Raw genomic sequence first — 22,565 nt, 5'->3', positions numbered from 1 at the left:
TGTCCCCATGTGCAGTTGCAAACCATAGTCTGGCTTTTTATGGCGGTTTTGGAGCAGTGGCTTCTTCTTTGCTGAGCGGCCTTTCAGGTTATGTCGATATAGGACTTGTTTTACTGTGGATATAGATACTTTTGTACCTGTTTCCTCCAGCATCTTCACAAGGTCCTTTGCTGTTGTGCTGGGATCGATTTGCACTTTTCGCACCAAAGTACATTCATCTCTAGGAGACAGAACGTGTCTTCTCCCTGAGCGGTATGATGGCTGCGTGGTCCCATGGTGTTTATACTTGCGTACTATTGTTTGTACAGATGAACGTGGTACCTTCAGGCGTTTGGAAATTGCTCCCAAGGATGAACCTGTCTACAATATATTTTCTGAGGTCTTGGCTTATTTCTTTTGATTTTCCCATGATGTCAAGCAAAGAGGCATTGAGTTTGAAGGTAGACCTTGAAATACATCAAACAGGTACACCTCCAATTGACTCAAATGATGCCTATCAGAAGCTTCTAAAGCCATGACCTCATTTTCTGGAATTTTCCAAGCTGTTTAAAGGCACAGTCAACTTAGTGTATGTAAACTTCTGACCCACTGGAATTGTGATACAGTGAATTATAAGTGAAATAATCTATCTGTAAACAATTGTTGGAAAAATTACTTGTGTCATGCACAAAGTAGATGTCCTAACCGACTTGCCAAAACTATAGTTTGTTAACAAAAAATGTGTGGAGTGGTTGAATAACGAGTTTTAATGACTCCAACCTAAGTGTATGTAAATTCCGAATTCAACTGTATATGTTGACTATCGCCTGTGTCATTTCAACAATGAACTCCGACCTTTTCACCTTTTTTAATTCCTGCAGCCAACCACAGGTCATCAGTTACCAGTGCAGTGTGGGAAACAAAACAAACAGATTATTCACCTCTAAAAAAACACTTTCAGCGGGCATAGAGGAGCAACATGAACAATACAGTATGTTAAGGTTTCTGTTCTGTAGCTATGGATGTGCATCTGGAGGCACAGTATGGGAGAATCACAGTGTCTGTGGCTTCATCTGTTCAAACACTTTCCCAATACTTTGTCATTTTTCTTCCTCTTATTGAGTACACCTCTTTGTACTGTTGGACTATCCTCCTTCCTCTGTGAAACTTTATATACAGAAAAGTGAACTATTTCAATGCTAAGGCATTGTAGAGTGAGAGAGAGAATGGGATAACGGAAGAGAAGATCCTTCATTTTGAAGACAAACACAAACACTGAAATAAATTAGTACCTAGATCTCATCCAGACTCTAAAACAGAGAACATACAGTACAATACATACAAGAAAAACCGTGTCTAACAGAAATCTGAATGGAAATATACAAATCTACAAATGAGTTATGAAATAATGATTTTATATAATCTGTAAATGATGGGTAGAAATCAAAATCTTGCTTTGATATTTGTTCTTGTGGTACTGGTTTTACGCACCAAACACAAGCAGAAATACAGGTTACGCGTAGGCACGCACGCACGCACGCACGCACACACACACATTCCCTCACACACACACACACACACAAACACACACACTAACACTTTGAAAAGGTTTGACATTTCATATCCAGTGTCCTCACTTTGAGTGAGAGGTGGGGACTGAGTCGCTGCCACAGTCCGTCAGCTTAATGGCCCACATGTCCAGGACTCACGGCCTCCATCATTGGGTTCACAGCAGGGAACAGATCAATACCCCCCCAGACACAACCACCCCTCCATCCATCCATCCATCCATCCATCCAGTGTCAGAGCACTGTACAGCAGAGTCCATGGGGCAGGAGGTTGAGGATAGCCATCCCAAACAGTTAGCCATAGAGAGGGAGTTGGGTCGAGTGAGGGAGTGGAGGGAGCTAGAGGGACAGTTGTATTTCTATGTTGAAAACAGCAGTCTATGTGTTGGGTACACCTGTATGTCTATGTCAGCCGGGCTGTGTGGCTGTCCCTCTCTCATACTTTGTAGTAGATGTTAGCTGGGCTCTGGGGGGGCATCTCCTGGACGATATAGACGGGGTGGCCGTAGTCCCCGCTCACCTTCTCATAGTGCGGGCAGTAGGCCGAGTCTGAAGTCCGCAGCGGGATGATGATGTCACTGGGCTCTGAGCCGTTGTTGCCTCCGGTGGAGCAGCCGGCTCCGCTGGTGCTGCATCTCTTGGGGGTGAGGGTGGTCAGGGTCAGGGTGGGGTGGTGAGTCTCAGAGTGCTTGTTCTGTCGCCAGCGGTAACACACGACACAGATGACTGCGGTCACGATGAGGAGGAAGGCTCCGCCCCCTACCACTCCAGCGATCACCGCCACGCTAGAGGAGGGTGGAGGGTTGTTCCCGTTGTTCCCCTCTCCCTCGCCACCTGCCTTGGGTGTCGTCCCATTCCCTGTAAGGGTAGACGGGTCAGGATCAATGACTTACTAATACTGTAGATACTGTATCATTAGACCAGTGAAGTGAGTTTCCTCTCCCTCTGGATACTGTACTGTAGACTGACTTACCTTTGGGGTTGAAGCGGTTTGGGTCTGGTTTGGGTTTGGGTGGGAGGCCATAAGCAGCTATGGGAAATCATACAGTTGGTTTAGGGTTGTAAACATTTTTATGAATTTGCTTTTCTGTAAAGTGTATTGACAATTGAGGCTTTTGTTAAAGGACAATTCACTTTTCTCTAACCAAATCTGTATATAACAAAAGTTTTTTTTTTTGTGTGCTTTTGTTCATGTTTTATCTGTGACCCTGCAACTGCAGAACGAGCATGAGGAAGTATATTGCTGGTGAGGTAAGTTTGTTCCAAAAAAGTGAACTTGTTCTTTAAATGCACTTAAAATAAATTGTGATTTGATTTGGCATATGGCAGTTCCATGAATATTATGAATATAAGGCCTTTACAAGAATATTGAAGAGCCCATGCACATTCATCTATATGAGGATGATATCTATTGAATGACTGATGAAACCAAATCAAGGACAATATATCTGATGAAGATACTCACTCTGTCCCACTTTGAGAATCACCTTCATCCCTCGTGTCACACACACTCCTCCTCTCATGCTGTCCAGTCCCTGCCTTGTCCCATCTGAGGTAGCTAAGAGAGGAAGAGGAGGGGAGGAAGACTACATTTAGAGAGATACCTTACATCAGGGATGGGCAACTTTGATGGGGTTGGGGGCTACAACATTGCGAACAAAACATTTTAACAGCTCCCTGTTTGACAGCGGAGATACATGTTTTAGAGTTAATTTCGTGCAATTCTACATGTTTTGCCATGGGTTGGAGAGAAATGTTTGCAGTTTTTCATATGATATCTGAGTGAGACTGACTAACAAAATCAATGGGGGTCCCTCGGTTGATAATTAGACCATGATCAATAAGTTTAGACAGCTGGCGGGCTAATTGAGTGACTATAAGTAACTGACATAACGAGAAAAACTGCTGATGCATAATCAAATTTCAAAATTACACATTGTGTATTCTACTATTCTAACTTGCAACAGTAAGTTGAGACCCCGACTGAGTTTAAAAAAAAACAAACACGTGGGGCCTTCTGGCCAGGGGAACTAGGTCAGAGCAGGGAGTATTGCCCTGTCAGAAACACTGAACTCAATCCCACAACCATGCCTATGACATGACCCATATCGCCCACACAATTCCCCAGACACAGTCAGAATAACAACCGAGCCACATCCCCTGACCGTTTAAATACTAACCCAGTCATATTCATCTAAACCAAGACTAGTGGCCATTTAAAGCCACATCAGTCATAATCACATCACATGAACACATGACATCCTCCTACAGTATCAACCACCCCTTCTATTTACCGCTTGAGGCTATAGATTACATAACACCAGCGGGTAAGGTGTAAGGAAAGGTATTACATATCCCCTCAATGTGAGCAAGACAAAGGAGCTGATCGTGGACTACAGGAAAAAGCGGGCCGAACAGGCCCCCATTAACATCGACGGGGCTGTAGTGGAGCGGGTCGAGAGATTCAAGTTCCTTGGTGTCCACATCACCAACGAACTATCATGGTCCAAACATACCAAGACAGTCGTGAAGAGGGCACGACAAAACCTTTTCCCCCTCAGGAGACTGAAAATATTTTGCATGGGCCACCAGATCCTCAAAAAGTTCTACAGCTGCACCATCGAGAGCATCCTGACCAGTTTCATCACCGTTTGGTATGGTAACTGCTCGGCATCTGACCGTAAGGCGCTACTGAGGGTAGTGTAAATGGCACAGTACATCACTGGGGCCAAGCTTCCTGCCATCCAGGACCTATATAACAGGCGGTGTCAGAGGAAAGCCCAAAAAATTGCCAGAGACTCCAGTCACCAAAGTTATAGACTGTTTTCTCTGCTACCGCATGGCAAGCGGTACCGGAGCGCCAAGTCTAGGACAAAAAGGCTCCTCAACAGCTTCTACCCCCAAGCCATTAGACTGCTGAACAATTCATATAAATCTCCACCGCTCACTTTACATTGACCCCCCCTTCTGTACACTGCTGCTACTCGCTGCTTGTTTGTTACCTATGCATAGTCACTTCGCCCCCACCTACCTCTGCACAATGACTCGGTACCGGTGCCCCCTGTATATAGCCTCGTTATTGTTATTCTTATTGTGTTACTTTTTATTATTACTTTTTATTTTAGCCTACTTGGTGAATATTTTCTTCTTCTTGAACTGCACTTTTGGTTAAGGGCTTGAAAGTAAGCATTTCACGGTAAAGTCTACACTTGTTGTATTTGGCGCATGTGGCCAATAAAGTTTGATTTGATTTGGAATATGATACTACACACTGTAGTATCCCTCGAACATGTGTAGTACTTACTATATAATTTTGTAGTATACTGTAGAATACTATAGTAAATACTACAGTATACTACAGTCCGCAAAATCACTATAGGTAATACTACAGTATACTACAGTCATGTCTGCAACTCTACAGTAAATACTACAGTATTCTACTACAGTATTCAATGTAGTGATTTTGCAGACTTGAATCAGTTTACTGTAGTATACTGCAGTACTTATTATAGAATTCTGTAGTAAACTGTATAATACTGTAGAATACTATATTACGCACTGTAGTATCCCTCGATCATGTGTAGTACTTACTATAGAATTTCGTAGTATACCGTACAATACTATAGTTAAGAAATACTACAGTATTATCCGAAAAAAAACACTGTAGTAAATACTACTGTGTACTACAGACCAAAAAACACTACAGTAAATACTGCAGTCCGCAAAATCACTACATTAATTACTATAGTTTACTATAGTTCTTTTTACTACAGTATTTACTGTATAATATAGTAAATTGTTAATACTACAGTATACTGCAGTCATGTCAGCAACACTACAGTAAATACCAGAGGTGGGACCAAATCATTGTTTTACAAGTCACAAGTAAGTCTCAAGTCTTAGCACTCAAGTCCCAAGTCAAGTCTCAAGTCAAGACCGACAAGTATCAAGTCAAATCTCAAGTCCTAAACTTTGAGTTTCGAGTCCTAAACAAGTCATAATGTGCTCTTCACCAAATGTAATACCATTTCATATTATATTTTTAACAAGAGTAATAGTTAGTATATTACATTTACGCAAATCATGAATGCTTTTAAAAATATCTATATATTTATTACTTTCCAAATAAACGTTATATTTCCATGGAAATACATGGGTAGCCATGAGAAAGACCCCCCCCCCCCCCCAATAGAGATTGACTATCGAGGATCGCTATGGGGTGCAATCGGGCGATGTAGGCTTCTACACAATCGCCCAAACTTAACGCACGCACGCACGCACGCACGCACGCACGCACACACAGTCATGTCTGCAACTCTACAGTAAATACTACAGTATTCTACTACAGTATTCAATGTAGTGATTTTGCAGACTTGAATCAGTTTACTGTAGTATACTGCAGTACTTATTATAGAATTCTGTAGTAAACTGTATAATACTGTAGAATACTATATTACGCACTGTAGTATCCCTCGATCATGTGTAGTACTTACTATAGAATTTCGTAGTATACCGTACAATACTATAGTTAAGAAATACTACAGTATTATCCGCAAAAAAACACTGTAGTAAATACTACTGTGTACTACAGACCAAAAAACACTACAGTAAATACTGCAGTCCGCAAAATCACTACATTAATTACTATAGTTTACTATAGTTCTTTTTACTACAGTATTTACTGTATAATATAGTAAATTGTTAATACTACAGTATACTGCAGTCATGTCAGCAACACTACAGTAAATACCAGAGGTGGGACCAAATCATTGTTTTACAAGTCACAAGTAAGTCTCAAGTCTTAGCACTCAAGTCCCAAGTCAAGTCTCAAGTCAAGACCGACAAGTATCAAGTCAAATCTCAAGTCCTAAACTTTGAGTTTCGAGTCCTAAACAAGTCATAATGTGCTCTTCACCAAATGTAATACCATTTCATATTATATTTTTAACAAGAGTAATAGTTAGTATATTACATTTACGCAAATCATGAATGCTTTTAAAAATATCTATATATTTATTACTTTCCAAATAAACGTTATATTTCCATGGAAATACATGGGTAGCCATGAGAAAGACCCCCCCCCCCCCCCAATAGAGATTGACTATCGAGGATCGCTATGGGGTGCAATCGGGCGATGTAGGCTTGTACACAATCGCCCAAACTTAACGCACACACACACACACACACACACACACACACACACACACACACACACACACACACACACACACACACACACACACACACACACACACACACACACACACACACACACACACACACACACACACACACACACACACACACACACCACACACACTCTGTATGTGGTTACAGTAGGCTAATGTCAATGGCTTTAGGACAGCAGTAACATCAGGCAGGATTTAGGCTACCAACTGCCTAGCCAGTTGTAGCTCAATCTTGGGTGCAATGATCATGTTCCCGCAAGCCTACATGCTACAATAGTAAAGTTATTAATTATATAGCTGTTGGCTATATTAGCCACAACTTACCGTTCTTTGTGCAGCTTCAAATGTCGAACAAAGTTGGAAATTGTTGCGCCTCCGTCTGTAATTTTCTTCCCGCATGTTTGCAAGTTGCAATCCGTTTTTTGTTGATACAGCGTTGTCTTTATATCTGAAAATCATAATTTTGGGTATCATCTTTCCAAGGGCTCCATCTGAATTCACTCGCCGACGTTCCTCTGCACTGCCACGCAAAACTTTTTCTCAGCTGGCACAATTTGATTGGGTGCTGTCCGATTCAAATTGTAATCCGTTAAATGAAGAGTTGATGTGCTGCACACTTTTTTTAATAGCATCATTTTTAATATTTGGGCTTGGGGAGGGTATCAAGTCAGTTTGGGGAGGGTATCAAGTCAGCTTGGGGAGGGTATCAAGTCAGCTTGGGGAGGGTATCAAGTCAGCTTGGGGAGGGTATCAAGTCAGCTTTGGGGGGGGGTATCAAGTCAGCTTGGGGAGGGTATCAAGTCAGTTTGGGGAGGGTATCAAGTCAGCTTGGGGAGGGTATCAAGTCAGGTCGGGTCAAAAGGCTCAAGTCCAAGTTAAGTCAGGAGTCATTGGTGTTAAAGTCAAAGTCGAGTTGCAAGTCATCATATTTGTGACTCGAGTCAGACTCGAGTCCAAGTCATGTGACTCGAGTCCACACCTCTGGTAAATACTACAGTATACTACAATCTGCAAAAGCACTAAAGTAAATTCTGCTGTCCGCAAAATCACAACATTAATTACTATAGTTTACTATAGTTTTTTTACTACAGTATTTACTGTATAATTACTGCAACACTACAGTAACTACTACAGTATTCTACAACAGTATTTAGTATTCGCGACAGTATTAGTCCGCAAAAACACTACAGTGAATACTATAGTATTCATACCAAAGTATTTTTTCATGTGGATCCTCTCGCTCTCTCTCTCTCTCTCTCTTTCTCTATTGGAAGCAAAGGTGCAAAGAGGGAGAGAAGGAGAGGTGTAAGAACCATATATAAACAGAAAAGCGACAAAGAATTAAAAATAGAGAGGGTGAGAATGAGAAATAAAGAATGAAATAGAGAGGGTTTATTAGAGAGGAAGAGGTAGAGGGAGGGAGGGTGAGGGAGGGTGGCTTTCATGGTGTATGGTATTTGAGTTGAGCAGACTCTCTCGCATGTCTCAGTTTAAAGGTTCACTGGTTTACTGAAGAGATATGACAAAGTGCTAATGACATGATTGTGTATGTGACAGACACACACAGGAGTACATAGACACACATATATACATGCATGCATGCACAATCGAGATGTAATCGAGATGTTGACCAACTTTGGAGAGAGACAGTAAAGAAGAACGGAGAGAAAGAGCAAAGGAGAAAGAAAGAAAAGAAGGAATGAGTAATTGAGATGATGATCTGTGGTGAAGGAGAGAAAGAGAGAGAGCGGGATGCACAGCCACGGACAGAAACAGGCGGACAGGAAGTCTGCCCCGAAAAACCCCAACAGAAGACAAAAGGGAAAAACTGTTCATGCATTTAACTAGAAGGAGACTGACCCATTAACACATGAGCACACCCATTCTGTTGTACAGGAGATTTACACACAAACAAGAGACAGGAGGAGGGGAGGGCTGTTTTCGTCTCTGGCACATCCTAAATTGACCCAGCGAGTGACCCACTTAGCCCTAACCCCTACCCCTCCCCTCACCAAATCTCCCCTCTTTCCTAAGTGAGAGAGCAGCTAAGGGATTGACCCATCTTGACCAAGGATAGAGGAAGCAGCGAAACTCCCAAAGATGGGTTTACCGCGCCTCTAACGGGGCTAAATCTAATGAACCGTTTAACCCATCCCATGTGAAATTAAATACATCTGTGAGCCTTGCATAAAACCTCCTCCCAACATACTAATTCAGTTGAGCGGATTCAGGCTGTAGTTGAGCCCAAGTCAGCTGTCACTCTGTCTTATGGGCCGGGCTCCATCAGCATAAGCAGCACATACAGACACACAGAGCAGCTACTCTGCTGGGGGACTCTCAGCCCACTCTGTCCAACAGGGTGTTAAAACAGGGACACTGTCCAACGGGAGGTCACTGAACTCAAACACTCTGCTGCACTCATATGCCAGCATGCGCCTTGCAACGTGCAGGGAACGTAGCGCCATATCTGAACTTTTTTTTACAGAAAGGACGTCAATAATGCCCACTGTAAGGGAAGTGGACATGTATGGCTAGACATGGCTGTAAATCTAGACTGCAGTCTGTCTGGAAGTTGTTCAGGTACAGTCGCCCAATATCAGCCCATTGTTAACGAGCCCGTTATCTCAATCAAATTTATTTATAAAGCCCTTCTTACATCAGTTGATGTCACAAAGTGCTGTACAGAAACCCAGCCTAAAACCCCAAACAGCAAGCAATGCAGGTGTAGTCCTCTTCTGGCTGTGCCAGGTGGAGATTATAACAGAACATGGCCAAGATGTACAAATGTTCATAGATGACCAGCAGGGTCAAATAATAATAATCACAGTGGTTGTAGAGGGTGCAACAGGTCAGCACCTCAGGAGTAAATGTCAGTTGGATTTTCATAGTCGATCATTCAGAGTATCTCTACCGCTCCTGCTGTCTCTAGAGAGTTGAAAACAGCAGGTCTGAGACAGGTAGCACGTTATCTGTTGCTGTAAATGTGTCAGGGTGTGGTTGCAGACGTGTGTAGCCTACGTTCTAAATGGGACTCAGCGGAGCTCCATGCAGTACAGTGCTTCTCTATCAGTGGTCGGTGTAGTAGGGTTGGACTCTGACCTCTGACCCAGATGAAGTTATGCCGTGGCTGAGGGGCACTTTAAAAAGTGCCAGGCTTCAACTTCCCCTAATGCAAAATCTGCTCATCTCACAGAGATGCAGCTTTACACTTGGCTGGCTGTTACAGTAGGTGGAAAGATGTTAAAATGTATACATTTAGGATGGACAATAAACCCATTGCAATGATGTATTGATGGTAAAATACTTTTCTGTATACAAGACATTGGGTCCTATTCTATCTAAACTCAGTAACCAGATATATGGTCTAAAACACGTTTTGTATTGTGCTACAAGAATGCATATTTACATTCACACTCACCAATCCCATGTCCACTGCAAGAAGTTCCACTGCATATTGATTTAAACCTGCTTTCTAGCTAGGCAAGAATCTGGTAACTGGGTTGGATTGGTTCCTTGTATCGCTACTGAAACACTCCGATTCTTCCCTCTCTATTCTCCGTTCTATCTCTTTCCATGCATGCTTCAAATCATTTGTTTACAGGCTAACACACACTATATTTCCTCTCTCAAATCGAATTTGAGTTGTAAATTGTGCTTAAACAATTTTCCCCAATCTGTGTGGGCAGCAGTGTCTCCAGAGCCAAATAGCAGTGGCCCTGCCTCAGTGCACTAATCTGTAATTGGTGGAGTCACTGAGGACACCGCCTGATTGGACACCAATTGAAACAGATGATGCTTCACCTCTCTTTGATTGGATGAGGCCAGGGGCGGACTGGCCATTTGGCATTTCGGGCAATTGCCAGATGGGCTGGTACATTTTTAACCTAGTGGGCCTGTCTAACTTGGGTTTCTTGCACGAAATGACAATTTTCTGGCTAATAATGGCAGCTCCAATAAACAAAATGGGCAGGTGTGGGGGCCTCAAGGGGAAAAAATGGTCTGGTTTGTCAGAAATGTCAGAGCCGATTTCTGATCCTAGTCCTGAATACTAACTGTGGTTATTAGCCAATAGAAGGCTTGGCAGTTGAAGCAGGTACTCATACTTAGGGTTAGGGTTCACTTTAGTTGAATAGTCAGATGCACATCTGTGACTTAACATTCATGTCCTTCCTTGTCTTTTCTCTCTCACTGTTCCGCTCTGGTCAACACACTTTCTGTCTCTGCAACCATCTGTGCCTGTGTCTACATCATCAGCACAGAAACGTCCCCCTCGTTAGCATAATACTTCAGGTACTTTACATACATCATCACAATGCAGAGTACCTCTCTCCACATAGACTAGTTCTATAGATATGGCATGATGCTGAAGGCCGAACCACAGAGATTTCCAACACAGTAAAATAAGGACAGACCAAAAGAGTGAAGGGAGGATGGGTTAGAAAATGGTGAAACGATGGTCGAAATAAGATAGAAGTTAGAGAGAACGGGGAAACGGAGAAAGAAGAGGAGAGCTACATTAAGAAACAAGGAATATGTAACGTGAGGAGAGATGAAGCGGGAGGGCTGGAAGAGAAGAGGAAAAAGAGTGGAGAGAGAGAGAGAGAGAGAGAGAGAGAGAGAGAGAGAGAGAGAGAGAGAGAGAGAGAGAGAGAGAGAGAGAGAGAGAGAGAGAGAGAGAGAGAGAGAGAGAGAGAGAGAGAGAGAGAGAGAGAGAGAGAGAGAGAGAGAGAGAGAGAGAGAGAGAGAGAGGCCAAACCCCAACCAACAACATTGGACACTTTATGGAACAAAAAGCCTTCACTATATCATCCTGGAATATCCAAGGTCTGAGGTCATCTGCCTTTGGCCTAAAGAGCAGGAACCCGGACTTCACCAAAGAAATCGGTAATGCAGACATTGTCATCCTGCAAGAAACATGGTATAGAGGAGACGGACCCACTGGTTGCCCTCTAGGTTACAGAGAGCTGGTAGTCCCATCCACCAAACTACCAGGTGTGAAACAGGGAAGGGACTCAGGGGGAATGCTAATTTGGTATAGAGCAGACCTAACTCACTCCATTAAATTAATCAAAACAGGAACATTTTACATTTGGCTAGAAATTCAAAAGGAAATTATCTTAACAGAGAAAAATGTCCTCCTGTGTGCTACCTATATCCCCCCACTAGAATCCCCATACTTTAATGAAGACAGCTTCTCCATCCTGGAGGGGGAAATCAATCATTTCCAGGCCCAGGGACATGTATTAGTCTGTGGCGACCTAAATGCCAGAACTGGACAGGAACCTGACACCCTCAGCACACAGGGGGACAAACACCTACCTGGAGGTGACAGCATTCCCTCCCCCATATGCCCACCTAGGCACAACTATGACAACATAACCAACAAAAACGGGTCACAACTCCTGCAGCTCTGTCGCACGCTGGGTATGTACATAGTCAATGGTAGGCTTCGAGGGGACTCCTATGGTAGGTACACCTATAGCTCATCTCTTGGCAGTAGCACTGTAGACTACTTTATCACTGACCTCAACCCAGAGTCTCTCAGAGCGTTCACAGTCAGCCCACTGACACCCCTATCAGACCACAGCAAAATCACAGTCTACTTGAACAGAGCAATACTCAATCATGAGGCATCAAAGCCAAAGGAACTGAGTAACATTAAGAAATGCTATAGATGGAAGGAATGCAGTTTGGAAACCTACCAAAAAACAATTAGGCAACAGCAAATTCAATCCCTTTTAGACAACTTCCTGGGTAAAACGTTCCACTGCAATAGTGAAGGTGTAAACTTGGCAGTAGAAAATCTTAACAGTATATTTGACCTCTCAGCTTCCCTATCAAATCTAAAAATCTCAAAATGAAAACCGAAGAAAATGAACAACAGTGACAAATGGTTTGATAAAGAATGCAAAAATCTAAGAAATAAATTGAGAAACCTGTCCAACCAAAAACATAGAGACCCGGAAAACCTGAGTCTACGCCTTCACTATGGTGAATCACTAAAACAATACAGAAATACACTACGGAAAAAGAAGGAACAGCACGTCAGAAATCAGCTCAATGTAATTGAAGAATCCATAGACTCTAACCAATTCTGGGAAAATTGGAAAACACTAAACAAACAACAACACGAAGAATTATCTATCCAAAATGGAGATGTATGGGTAAACCACTTCTCCAATCTTTTTGGCTCTATAACAAAGAATAAAGAGCAAAAACATATACATGATCAAATACAAATCCTAGAATCAACTATTAAAGACTACCAGAACCCACTGGATTCTCCAATTACCTTGAATGAGTTACAGGACAAAATAAAAACCCTCCAACCCAAAAAGGCCTGTGGTGTTGATGGTATCCTTAATGAAATGATCAAATATACAGACAACAAATTCCAATTGGCTATATTAAAACTCTTTAACATCGTCCTTAGCTCTGGCATCTTCCCCAATATTTGGAACCAAGGACTGATCACCCCAATCCACAAAAGTGGAGACAAATTTGACCCCAATAACTACCGTGGAATATGCGACAACAGTAACCTTGGGAAAATACTCTGCATTATCATTAACAGCAGACTCGTACATTTCCTCAATGAAAACAATGTACTGAGCAAATGTCAAATTGGCTTTTTACCAAATTACCGTACAACAGACCATGTATTCACCCTACACACCCTAATTGACAACCAAACAAACCAAAACAAAGGCAAAGTCTTCTCATGCTTTGTTGATTTCAAAAAAGCCTTCGACTCAATTTGGCATGAGGGTCTGCTATACAAATTGATGGAAAGTGGTGTTGGGGGAAAAACATACGACATCATAAAATCCATGTACACAAACAACAAGTGTGCGGTTAAAATTGGCAAAAAACACACACATTTCTTCACACAGGGTCGTGGGGTGAGACAGGGATGCAGCTTAAGCCCCACCCTCTTCAACATATATATCAACGAATTGGCGCGGGCACTAGAACAGTCTGCAGCACCCGGTCTCACCCTACTAGAATCCGAAGTCAAATGTCTACTGTTTGCTGATGATCTGGTGCTTCTGTCACCAACCAAGGAGGGCCTACAGCAGCACCTAGATCTTCTGCACAGATTCTGTCAGACCTGGGCCCTGACAGTAAATCTCAGTAAGACCAAAATAATGGTGTTCCAAAAAAGGTCCAGTCGCCAGGACCACAAATTCCATCTAGACACCGTTGCCCTAGAGCACACAAAAAACTATACATACCTCGGCCTAAACATCAGCACCACAGGTAGCTTCCACAGAGCTGTGAACGATCTGAGAGACAAGGCAAGAAGGGCATTCTATGCCATCAAAAGGAACATACATTTCAACATACCAATTAGGATCTGGCTAAAAATACTTGAATCAGTCATAGAGCCCATTGCCCTTTATGGTTGTGAGGTCTGGGGTCCGCTCACCAACCAAGATTTCACAAAATGGGACAAACACCAAATTGAGACTCTGCATGCAGAATTCTGCAAAAATATCCTCCGTGTACAACGTAGAACACCAAATAATGCATGGAGAGCAGAATTAGGCCGATACCCACTAATTATCAAAATCCAGAAAAGAGCCGTTAAATTCTACAACCACCTAAAAGGAAGCGATTCCCAAACCTTCCATAACAAAGCCATCACCTACAGAGAGATGAACCTGGAGAAGAGTCCCCTAAGCAAGCTGGTCCTAGGGCTATGTTCACAAACACAAACACACCCCACAGAGCCCCAGGACAACAGCACAATTAGACCCAACCAAATCATGAGAAAACAAAAAGATAATTACTTGACACATTGGAAAGAATTAACAAAAAAAACAGAGCAAACTAGAATGCTATTTGGCCCTAAACAGAGAGTACACAGTGGCAGAATACCTGACCACTGTGACTGACCCAAACTTAAGGAAAGCTTTGACTATGTACAGACTCAGTGAGCATAGCCTTGCTATTGAGAAAGGCCGCCGTAGGCAGACATGGCTCTCAAGAGAAGACAGGCTATGTGCTCACTGCCCACAAAATGAGGTGGAAACTGAGCTGCACTTCCTAACCTCCTGCCCAATGTATGACCATATTAGAGAGACATATTTCCCTCAGATTACACAGATCCACAAAGAATTCGAAAACAAATCCAATTTTGATAAACTCCCATATCTACTGGGTGAAATTCCACAGTGTGCCATCACAGCAGCAAGATTTGTGACCTGTTGCCACAAGAAAAGGGCAACCAGTGAAGAACAAACACCATTGTAAATACAACCCATATCTATGTTTATTTATTTTAACTTGTGTGCTTTAACCATTTGTACATTGTTACAACACTGTATATATATAATATGACATTTGTAATGTCTTTATTGTTTTGAAACTTCTGTATGTGTAATGTTTACTGTTAATTTTTATTGTTTATTTCACTTTTGTATATTATCTACCTCACTTGCTTTGGCAATGTTAACACATGTTTCCCATGCCAATAAAGCCCCTTGAATTGAATTGAATTGAATTGAGAGAGAGAGAGAGAGAGCGAGAGAGACGATGTAGAGGCCCTATCGGAGTCTGAAATCAGAAAGGGTTTTCTGGGTCATGTTCCTGTCAGCTCCAGTGAGGAGATAGGGAGAGATAAGGCGCTGGAGGAGGAGAGAGATAACACACAGGATGAGGAAGCACACACAGGCACATTGTCAGACAGGCAGACAGTTGAAAGAGAAAACTGCAGGCTCCATCAGCTCGGTAATGGCTGCTTATGCTCTACCTGGATCACTCTGACAGATACACACTACCTGGATCACTCTGACAGATACACACTACCTGGATCACTCTGACAGATACACACTACCTGGATCACTCTGACAGATACACACTACCTGGATCACTCTGACAGATACACACTACCTGGATCACTCTGACAGATACACACTACCTGGATCACTCTGACAGATACACACTACCTGGATCACTCTGACAGATACACACTACCTGGATCACTCTGACAGATACACACTACCTGGATCACTCTGACAGATACACACTACCTGGATCACTCTGACAGATACACACTACCTGGATCACTCTGACAGATACACACTACCTGGATCACTCTGACAGATACACACTACCTGGATCACTCTGACAGATACACACTACCTGGATCACTCTGACAGATACACACTACCTGGATCACTCTGACAGATACACACTACCTGGATCACTCTGACAGATACACACTACCTGGATCACTCTGACAGATACACACTACCTGGATCACTCTGACAGATACACACTACCTGGATCACTCTGACAGATACACACTACCTGGATCACTCTGACAGATACACACTACCTGGATCACTCTGACAGATACACACTACCTGGATCACTCTGACAGATACACACTACCTGGATCACTCTGACAGATACACACTACCTGGATCACTCTGACAGATACACACTACCTGGATCACTCTGACAGATACACACTACCTGGATCACTCTGACAGATACACACTACCTGGATCACTCTGACAGATACACACTACCTGGGACAGATGACCAAACACACCTAAACGCCATGTATTATTATCCAACTGTCGAACACACAAGGACGCACACGCACATCCTCCAAAACCTATGATGTGAAGACAGAAACAGAATCATAGCCACCTACACACACTGGCACAAGTGCTCACACGCATACTCCAATGCCTACTTAAGTGTCCCTTATCATCCATGCTCCATCCAATTGAGCATGTGTAAAGTTAATCATGTTTGTTCATTATGTGAGGCGAATCGTTGTTCCAGCCCGGCATAGGTGTATTATTGACAGGAGAGCGGGGTGAAATGTTGAACATGGAAAGGGGATTGGAGATCTGAGATAGCTCTACATCAGTTAAGGCTCTTTCCCCTAGAGTACAACCCCCACACTGCAACCCCCTTTCACAAAGAGGAGAACAAATAAAGAAACATTATAGAGAGCTATCCAGCCAAACTAACCCAGTCTGACAACCGAGTCAGAGCACAGCCAAGGGGAAAACAAGAGAGAGAGAGAGAGTGAGGGAGTGAGTGATGGAAAGAGTGAGCAAGTGAGAGGGAGAGAGAGAGGGAGAGGGGGGAGAAAGACAGAGAGAGCGAGAAAGAGAGAGATAGAGAGAAGGAGCGAGGGGGGGAGTGCGGGAGAAACGGAGGGAGAGAGAGAGAGAGAGAGAGAGAGAGAGAGAGAGAGAGAGACACACACAGAAAGAGAGAGAGAGAGAGAGAGGGCGGGGGAGAGAGGGAGGGAGTGAGAGAGAGTGTAGACATGTTAGCTGTGCTACTTCTGTTTGTGTTACTTATGTCAATGATAGGTCCCTGTGTGACTGTGTTTGTGGCAGCAGCATTACATGTGTTAGCTGTGTGTGTGTGACTGTGTGTGTGGCAGCAGCATTACATGTGTTAGCTGTGTGACTGTGTGTGTGGCAGCAGCATTCCATGTGTGAGCTGTGTGTGTGTTTTCTCTCTGTGTGTGTGTGAAGCTCTACAGTATCATCACAGTGTGATGGTGGGTGTCATTTGTGTGTGTGAGGCGAGAGGATACGGCCTGTTACGTTACAAAACCTGGGAAAAGAAGATGGGCCTCCCCCTCTCTCTGTTCATTATCCTAATTAGTTTCTTAATGGCATACATTAAAAGTATGTCACTGGTTGGAGGAGGGTAGCAGGACAGATGGGAGAAAAGAAAGTAATGGATATACTGTATCTACAGTATCTGTACAAAAACAAATATGTCCTATACAGTGGGGAGAACAAGTATTTGATACACTGCCGATTTTGCAGGTTTTCCTACTTACAAAGCATGTAGAGGTCTGTCATTTTTATCATAGGTACACTTCAACTGTGAGAGACGGAATCTAAAACAAAAATCCAGAAAATCACATTGTATGATTTTTAAGTAATTAATTTGCATTTTATTGCATGACATAAGTATTTGATCACCTACCAACCAGTAAGAATTCCGGCTCTCACAGACCTGTTAGTTTTTCTTTAAGAAGCCCTCCTGTTCTCCACTCATTACCTGTATTAACTGCACCTGTTTGAACTCGTTACCTGTATAAAAGACACCTGTCCACACACTCAATCAAACAGACTCCAACCTCTCCACAATGGCCAAGACCAGAGAGCTGTGTAAGGACATCAGGGATAAATTGTAGACCTGTACAAGGCTGGGATGGGCTACAGGACAATAGCCAAGCAGCTTGGTGAGAAGGCAACAACTGTTGGCACAATTATTAGAAAATGGAAGAAGTTCAAGATGACGGTCAATCACCCTCGGTCTGGGGCTCCATGCAAGATCTCACCTCGTGGGGCATCAATGATCATGAGGAATGTGAGGGATCAGCCCAGAACTACACGGCAGGACCTGGTCAATGACCTGAAGAGAGCTGGGACCACAGTCTCAAAGAAAACCATTAGTAACACACTACGCCGTCATGGATTAAAATCCTGCAGTGCACGCAAGGTCCCCCTGCTCAAGCCAGCGCATGTCCAGGCCCGTCTGAAGTTTGCCAATGACCATCTGGATGATCCAGAGGAGGAATGGGAGAAGGTCATGTGGTCTGATGAGACAAAAATAGAGCTTTTTGCTCTAAACTCCACTCGCCGTGTTTGGAGGAATAGAAGGATGAGTACAACCCCAAGAACACCATCCCAACCGTGAAGCATGGAGGTGGAAACATCATTCTTTGGGGATGCTTTTCTGCAAAGGGGACAGGACGACTGCACCGTATTGAAGGGAGGATGGATGGGGCCATGTATCGCGAGATCTTGACCAACAACCTCCTTCCCTCAGTAAGAGCATTGAAGATGGGTCGTGGCTGGGTCTTCCAGCATGACAACGACCCAAAACACACAGCCAGGGCAACTAAGGAGTGGCTCCGTAAGAAGCATCTCAAGGTCCTGGAGTGGCCTATCCAGTCTCCAGACCTGAACCCAATAGAAAATCTTTGGAGGGAGCCGAAAGTCCGTATTGCCCAGCGACAGCCCCGAAACCTGAAGGATCTGGAGAAGGTCTGTATGGAGGAGTGGGCCAAAATCCCTGCTGCAGTGTGTGCAAACCTGGTCAAGAACTACAGGAAACGTATGATCTCTGTAATTGCAAACTAAGGTTTCTGTACCAAATATTCAGTTCTGCTTTTCTGATGTATCAAATACTTATGTCATGCAATAAAATGCAAATTAATTAATTAAAAATCATACAATGTAATTTTCTGGATTTTTGTTTTAGATTCCTTCTCTCACAGTTGAAGTGTACCTATGATAAAAATTACAGACCTCTACATGCTTTGTAAGTAGGAAAACCTGCAAAATTGTCAGTGTATCAAATACTTGTTCTCCCCACTGTACGTTTCAAATATCAGATATGAGTATAAAGGCCAACATCTAAAAACACTTCAGACACGCTAATATAAAAGCTAACATTTTATGGTTGGAGACATGTTATAACACGTTTGCTCACAGACCACGTAAACTAAGCACCACCCTCTGTCAGGCCTTAGATGCCAACACAGCAGGTTGACTGGCACCTGACAGGGCTCGGTTCATCTCTAGTACCTGAAAAGAGGAGCCAGTCTGACTGACATCTGACAGGTCTCAGTCCATCTCTAGTACCTGAAGAGAGGAGACAGTCTGACTTGCACCAGACAGGTCTCAATCTATCTCTAGTACCCAAAAGAGAGGAGACAGTCTGACTGGCACCTGACAGGTCTCAGTCCATCTCTAGTACCCGAAGAGAGGAGACAGTCTGACTGGCACCTGACAGGTCTCAGTCCATCTCTAGTACCTGAAGAGAGGAGACAGTCTGACTGGCACCTGACAGGTCTCAGACCATCTCTAGTACCTGAAGAGAGGAGACAGTCTGACTGGCACCTGACAGGTCTCATGTTTTATTAGTCATATGTACAGGATGCACATGGTATACACCAGACTTCCCCAACTGGTGGCTCGCTGGCCAAATTTGGCACCCGGGTAATTTTATCTGGCCCTCCAAGTTTTCTGAGCAAAAAACAAACAGAACATTTTTATTTTATTTTGGGACATAAATGACTGTAAAAACACCAGCATATGAGCTTAGTGATTTTAATTTGGAAATCTGTTTAAAAGTATTCCCACGCATAATAGAGAGATATATGTGATTGTATACAAATAAATGTAAGCAAGGTTTGAAATTATTATGTTTTCGTCAAATGTTATATTTGTTTGGGCTTCTTGCGGTCAATTTGCCGTATATAAATGATTTGTATTGTGTTACAGCCCCCTGACCATTCGCTTAAGATAAAGTAGGCCCATTTGTCAAATTTCTGCCCTGGTCAACTGTAAATGCTGTTTTTGTGAAGTGGAAACGTTTAGGACCAACAACGGCTCAGTCGCGAAGTGGTAGGCCACACAAGCTCACAAAACGGGACTGCCGAGTGCTAAAGCGCCTAGCGCGTAAAAATCGTTTGTCCTCGGTTGCTACACTCCAAACTGCCACTGAAAGCAACGTCATCAAAATAACTGTTCGTCGGGAGCTTCATGAAATGGGTTTCCATGGCCGAGCAGCCGCACACAACCCTACGATCAACATGAGCAATGCCAAGCGTCGGCTGGAGTGGTGTAAAGCTCGTCGCCATTGAACTCTGGAGCAGTGGAAACGCGTTCGCTGGAGTGATGAATCACGCTTCACCCTCTGGCTGTCCGACGGACGAATCAGGGTTTGGCGGATGCCAGGAGAATGCTACCTGCCCCAATGCATAGTGACAATGATTTGGGCTAGGCCAAGGGGGGGGAAAAGTACGGCCCATGGGCCGTATCCGGCCCGCCGTGCACTTCAATCCGGCCCGCGAGACATAGAAAAGTACCCCTTTTTTCTCTCCAATTTTGTGGTATCCAATTGGTAGTTACAATCTTGTCCCATCGCTGCAACTCCCGTACGGACTCAGGAGAGGCGAAGGTCGAGAGCTATGCGTCCTCCGAAACATGACCCAGCCAAGCCGCACTGCTTCTTGACACAATGCCCGCTTAACCCGGAAGCCAGCCACACTAATGTGTCGGAGGAAACACCATACACCTGGTGACCGTGTCAGCGTGCATGCGCCCAGCCGTTCACAGGAGTCACTAGAGCGCGATGGGACAAGGAAATCTCGGCCTGCCAAACTCTCTCCTAACCCGGACGACGCTGGGCCAATGGGTCTCCCAGTCACGGCCAGCTGTGACACAGCCTGGGATCGAACCCGGGTCTGTAGTGACACCTCACACACACACAGTGCCTTAGGCTGCTGTGGCACTCGGGAGGCCCCTGCAAATGGATTTTAACAAACAATTGGTCCCCCAAAAAATGTGGCCCTCTGTTGAATTTCAAAATCCCGATGTGGCCCTCGAGCCAAAAAGTTTGAAGGGAGATCTTAATGCTACAGCATACAATGACATTCTAGACATTTCTGTGCCTGCACAGAGCCCTGACCTCAACCCCAGCGAACACCTTTGGGATGAATTGGAACACCGATTGCGAGCCAGGCCTAATCGCCAAACAGCTCTCGTGGCTGAATGGAAGCAAGTCCCTGCAGCAATGTTACAACATCTAGTGGAAAGCCTTTTCCAGAAGAGTGGAGGCTATAAAGCAACAAAGGGGGACCAACTCCATATTAATGCCCATGATTTTGGAATTAGATGTTCGACAAGCACATACTTTTGGCCATATACTGTATGTACATATAAGTAGGGATAAAGTGACTAAGCAATGGGATAGATAATAAACAGTAACAGTAGCGTATGTGATGAGTCAAAAATAGTTAGTTCAAAAAGGGTCAATGCAGGTATTCCGGGTAGCTATTGGTTAAGTATTTAACAAACTATTTAGAAATCTTATATCTTGGGGGTAGAAGCTGTTCAGGGTCCTGTTGGTTCCAGACTTACTGCATCGATACCGCTTGCCGTGTGGTAGCAGTGAAAACAGTCTGACTTGGGTTGCTGGAGTCTTTGACAATTTTTATGGTCTTCCTCTGACACCGCCTAGTATAGAGGTCCTGGACTGCAGGGAGCTCGGCTCAAATGATGTACTGGGCAGTGCGCACTGCCCTCTGTAGTGCCTTGTGGTCAGATGCCAAGTAATTGTCATACCAAGCGGTGATGCAGCCAGTCAAGATGCTCTCAATGGTGCAGATGTAGAACTTTTTATCTGAGGGCCCATGCCGAATCTTTTCAGTCTCCTGTGGGATAAGAGGCGTTGTTGTGTTGTGTTTAAAGTTCTTACATCGGCTACTGAGAGCGTGATCACACAGTCATCCAGAACAGCTGGTGCTCTCATGCATAATTCAGTGTTGCTAGCCTCGAATAGAAGGTATTTAGCTCGTCTGGTAGGCTTGCGATAATGGACAGCTCGTGGCTGCTCGTGGCTGTCCATTAATGCAAGCCTACCAGACGCAAGCCTACAAGCCTAGATATTTTATTTAAATTTTTGTATTCATTCTTTTGAGAGTTTGCACCTGGTCATCCGGAGCAGCGAGACAGCGTTCCTGGATGGCTCGGTATTGTCTGCCTCGAAGCGAGCATAGAATGTGTTAAGCTCGTCTGGGAGGGAGGCTTCGGTGGGCACCACAGCTGGATTTGCCTTTGTAGTCCGTGATAGCCTGTTGTCCTTGCCATTTGTCATGAGTCTGAGTTGTCGAACATCAATTAAAGTTTGAGTTTGTATTGTCTTTTTGCGTCCCTAATGGATTTGCGGAGCTCGTACCTGCTTGCCTTGTACAAGTCACGCAGTCTGCCTGTCTGTCTCTAGTACCTGAAGAGAGGAGACACAGTCAGATTATAGTGATGGTGAT

The 22,565-nt window shown here is 43.8% G+C and overlaps 1 protein-coding gene across 1 annotated transcript in view; it reads right to left on the bottom strand.

Annotated features, from left to right (window-relative positions):
* Nucleotides 1-833: 833 nt before the first annotated feature.
* Nucleotides 834-22,565, bottom strand: part of LOC139552461 (ephrin-B2-like) — a 65,543-nt gene continuing 43,811 nt past the window's right edge. Inside the window, exons 3-5 of the mRNA XM_071364224.1 lie at nucleotides 3,013-3,105; nucleotides 2,521-2,577; nucleotides 834-2,405 (exon numbers count right to left, since the gene is read on the bottom strand). Of these exons, the coding sequence (XP_071220325.1) occupies nucleotides 1,984-2,405; nucleotides 2,521-2,577; nucleotides 3,013-3,105 (572 nt within the window). The 3' untranslated portion in view covers nucleotides 834-1,983. The remainder of the gene's footprint in view (nucleotides 2,406-2,520; nucleotides 2,578-3,012; nucleotides 3,106-22,565) is intronic.

Source organism: Salvelinus alpinus, chromosome 24 (genome assembly GCF_045679555.1).
Source record: "Salvelinus alpinus chromosome 24, SLU_Salpinus.1, whole genome shotgun sequence".
Taxonomy (NCBI): domain Eukaryota; kingdom Metazoa; phylum Chordata; class Actinopteri; order Salmoniformes; family Salmonidae; genus Salvelinus; species Salvelinus alpinus.
Note: the sequence above shows the minus strand (reverse complement) of the source record. Positions and strands in the feature narration are given on the sequence as shown.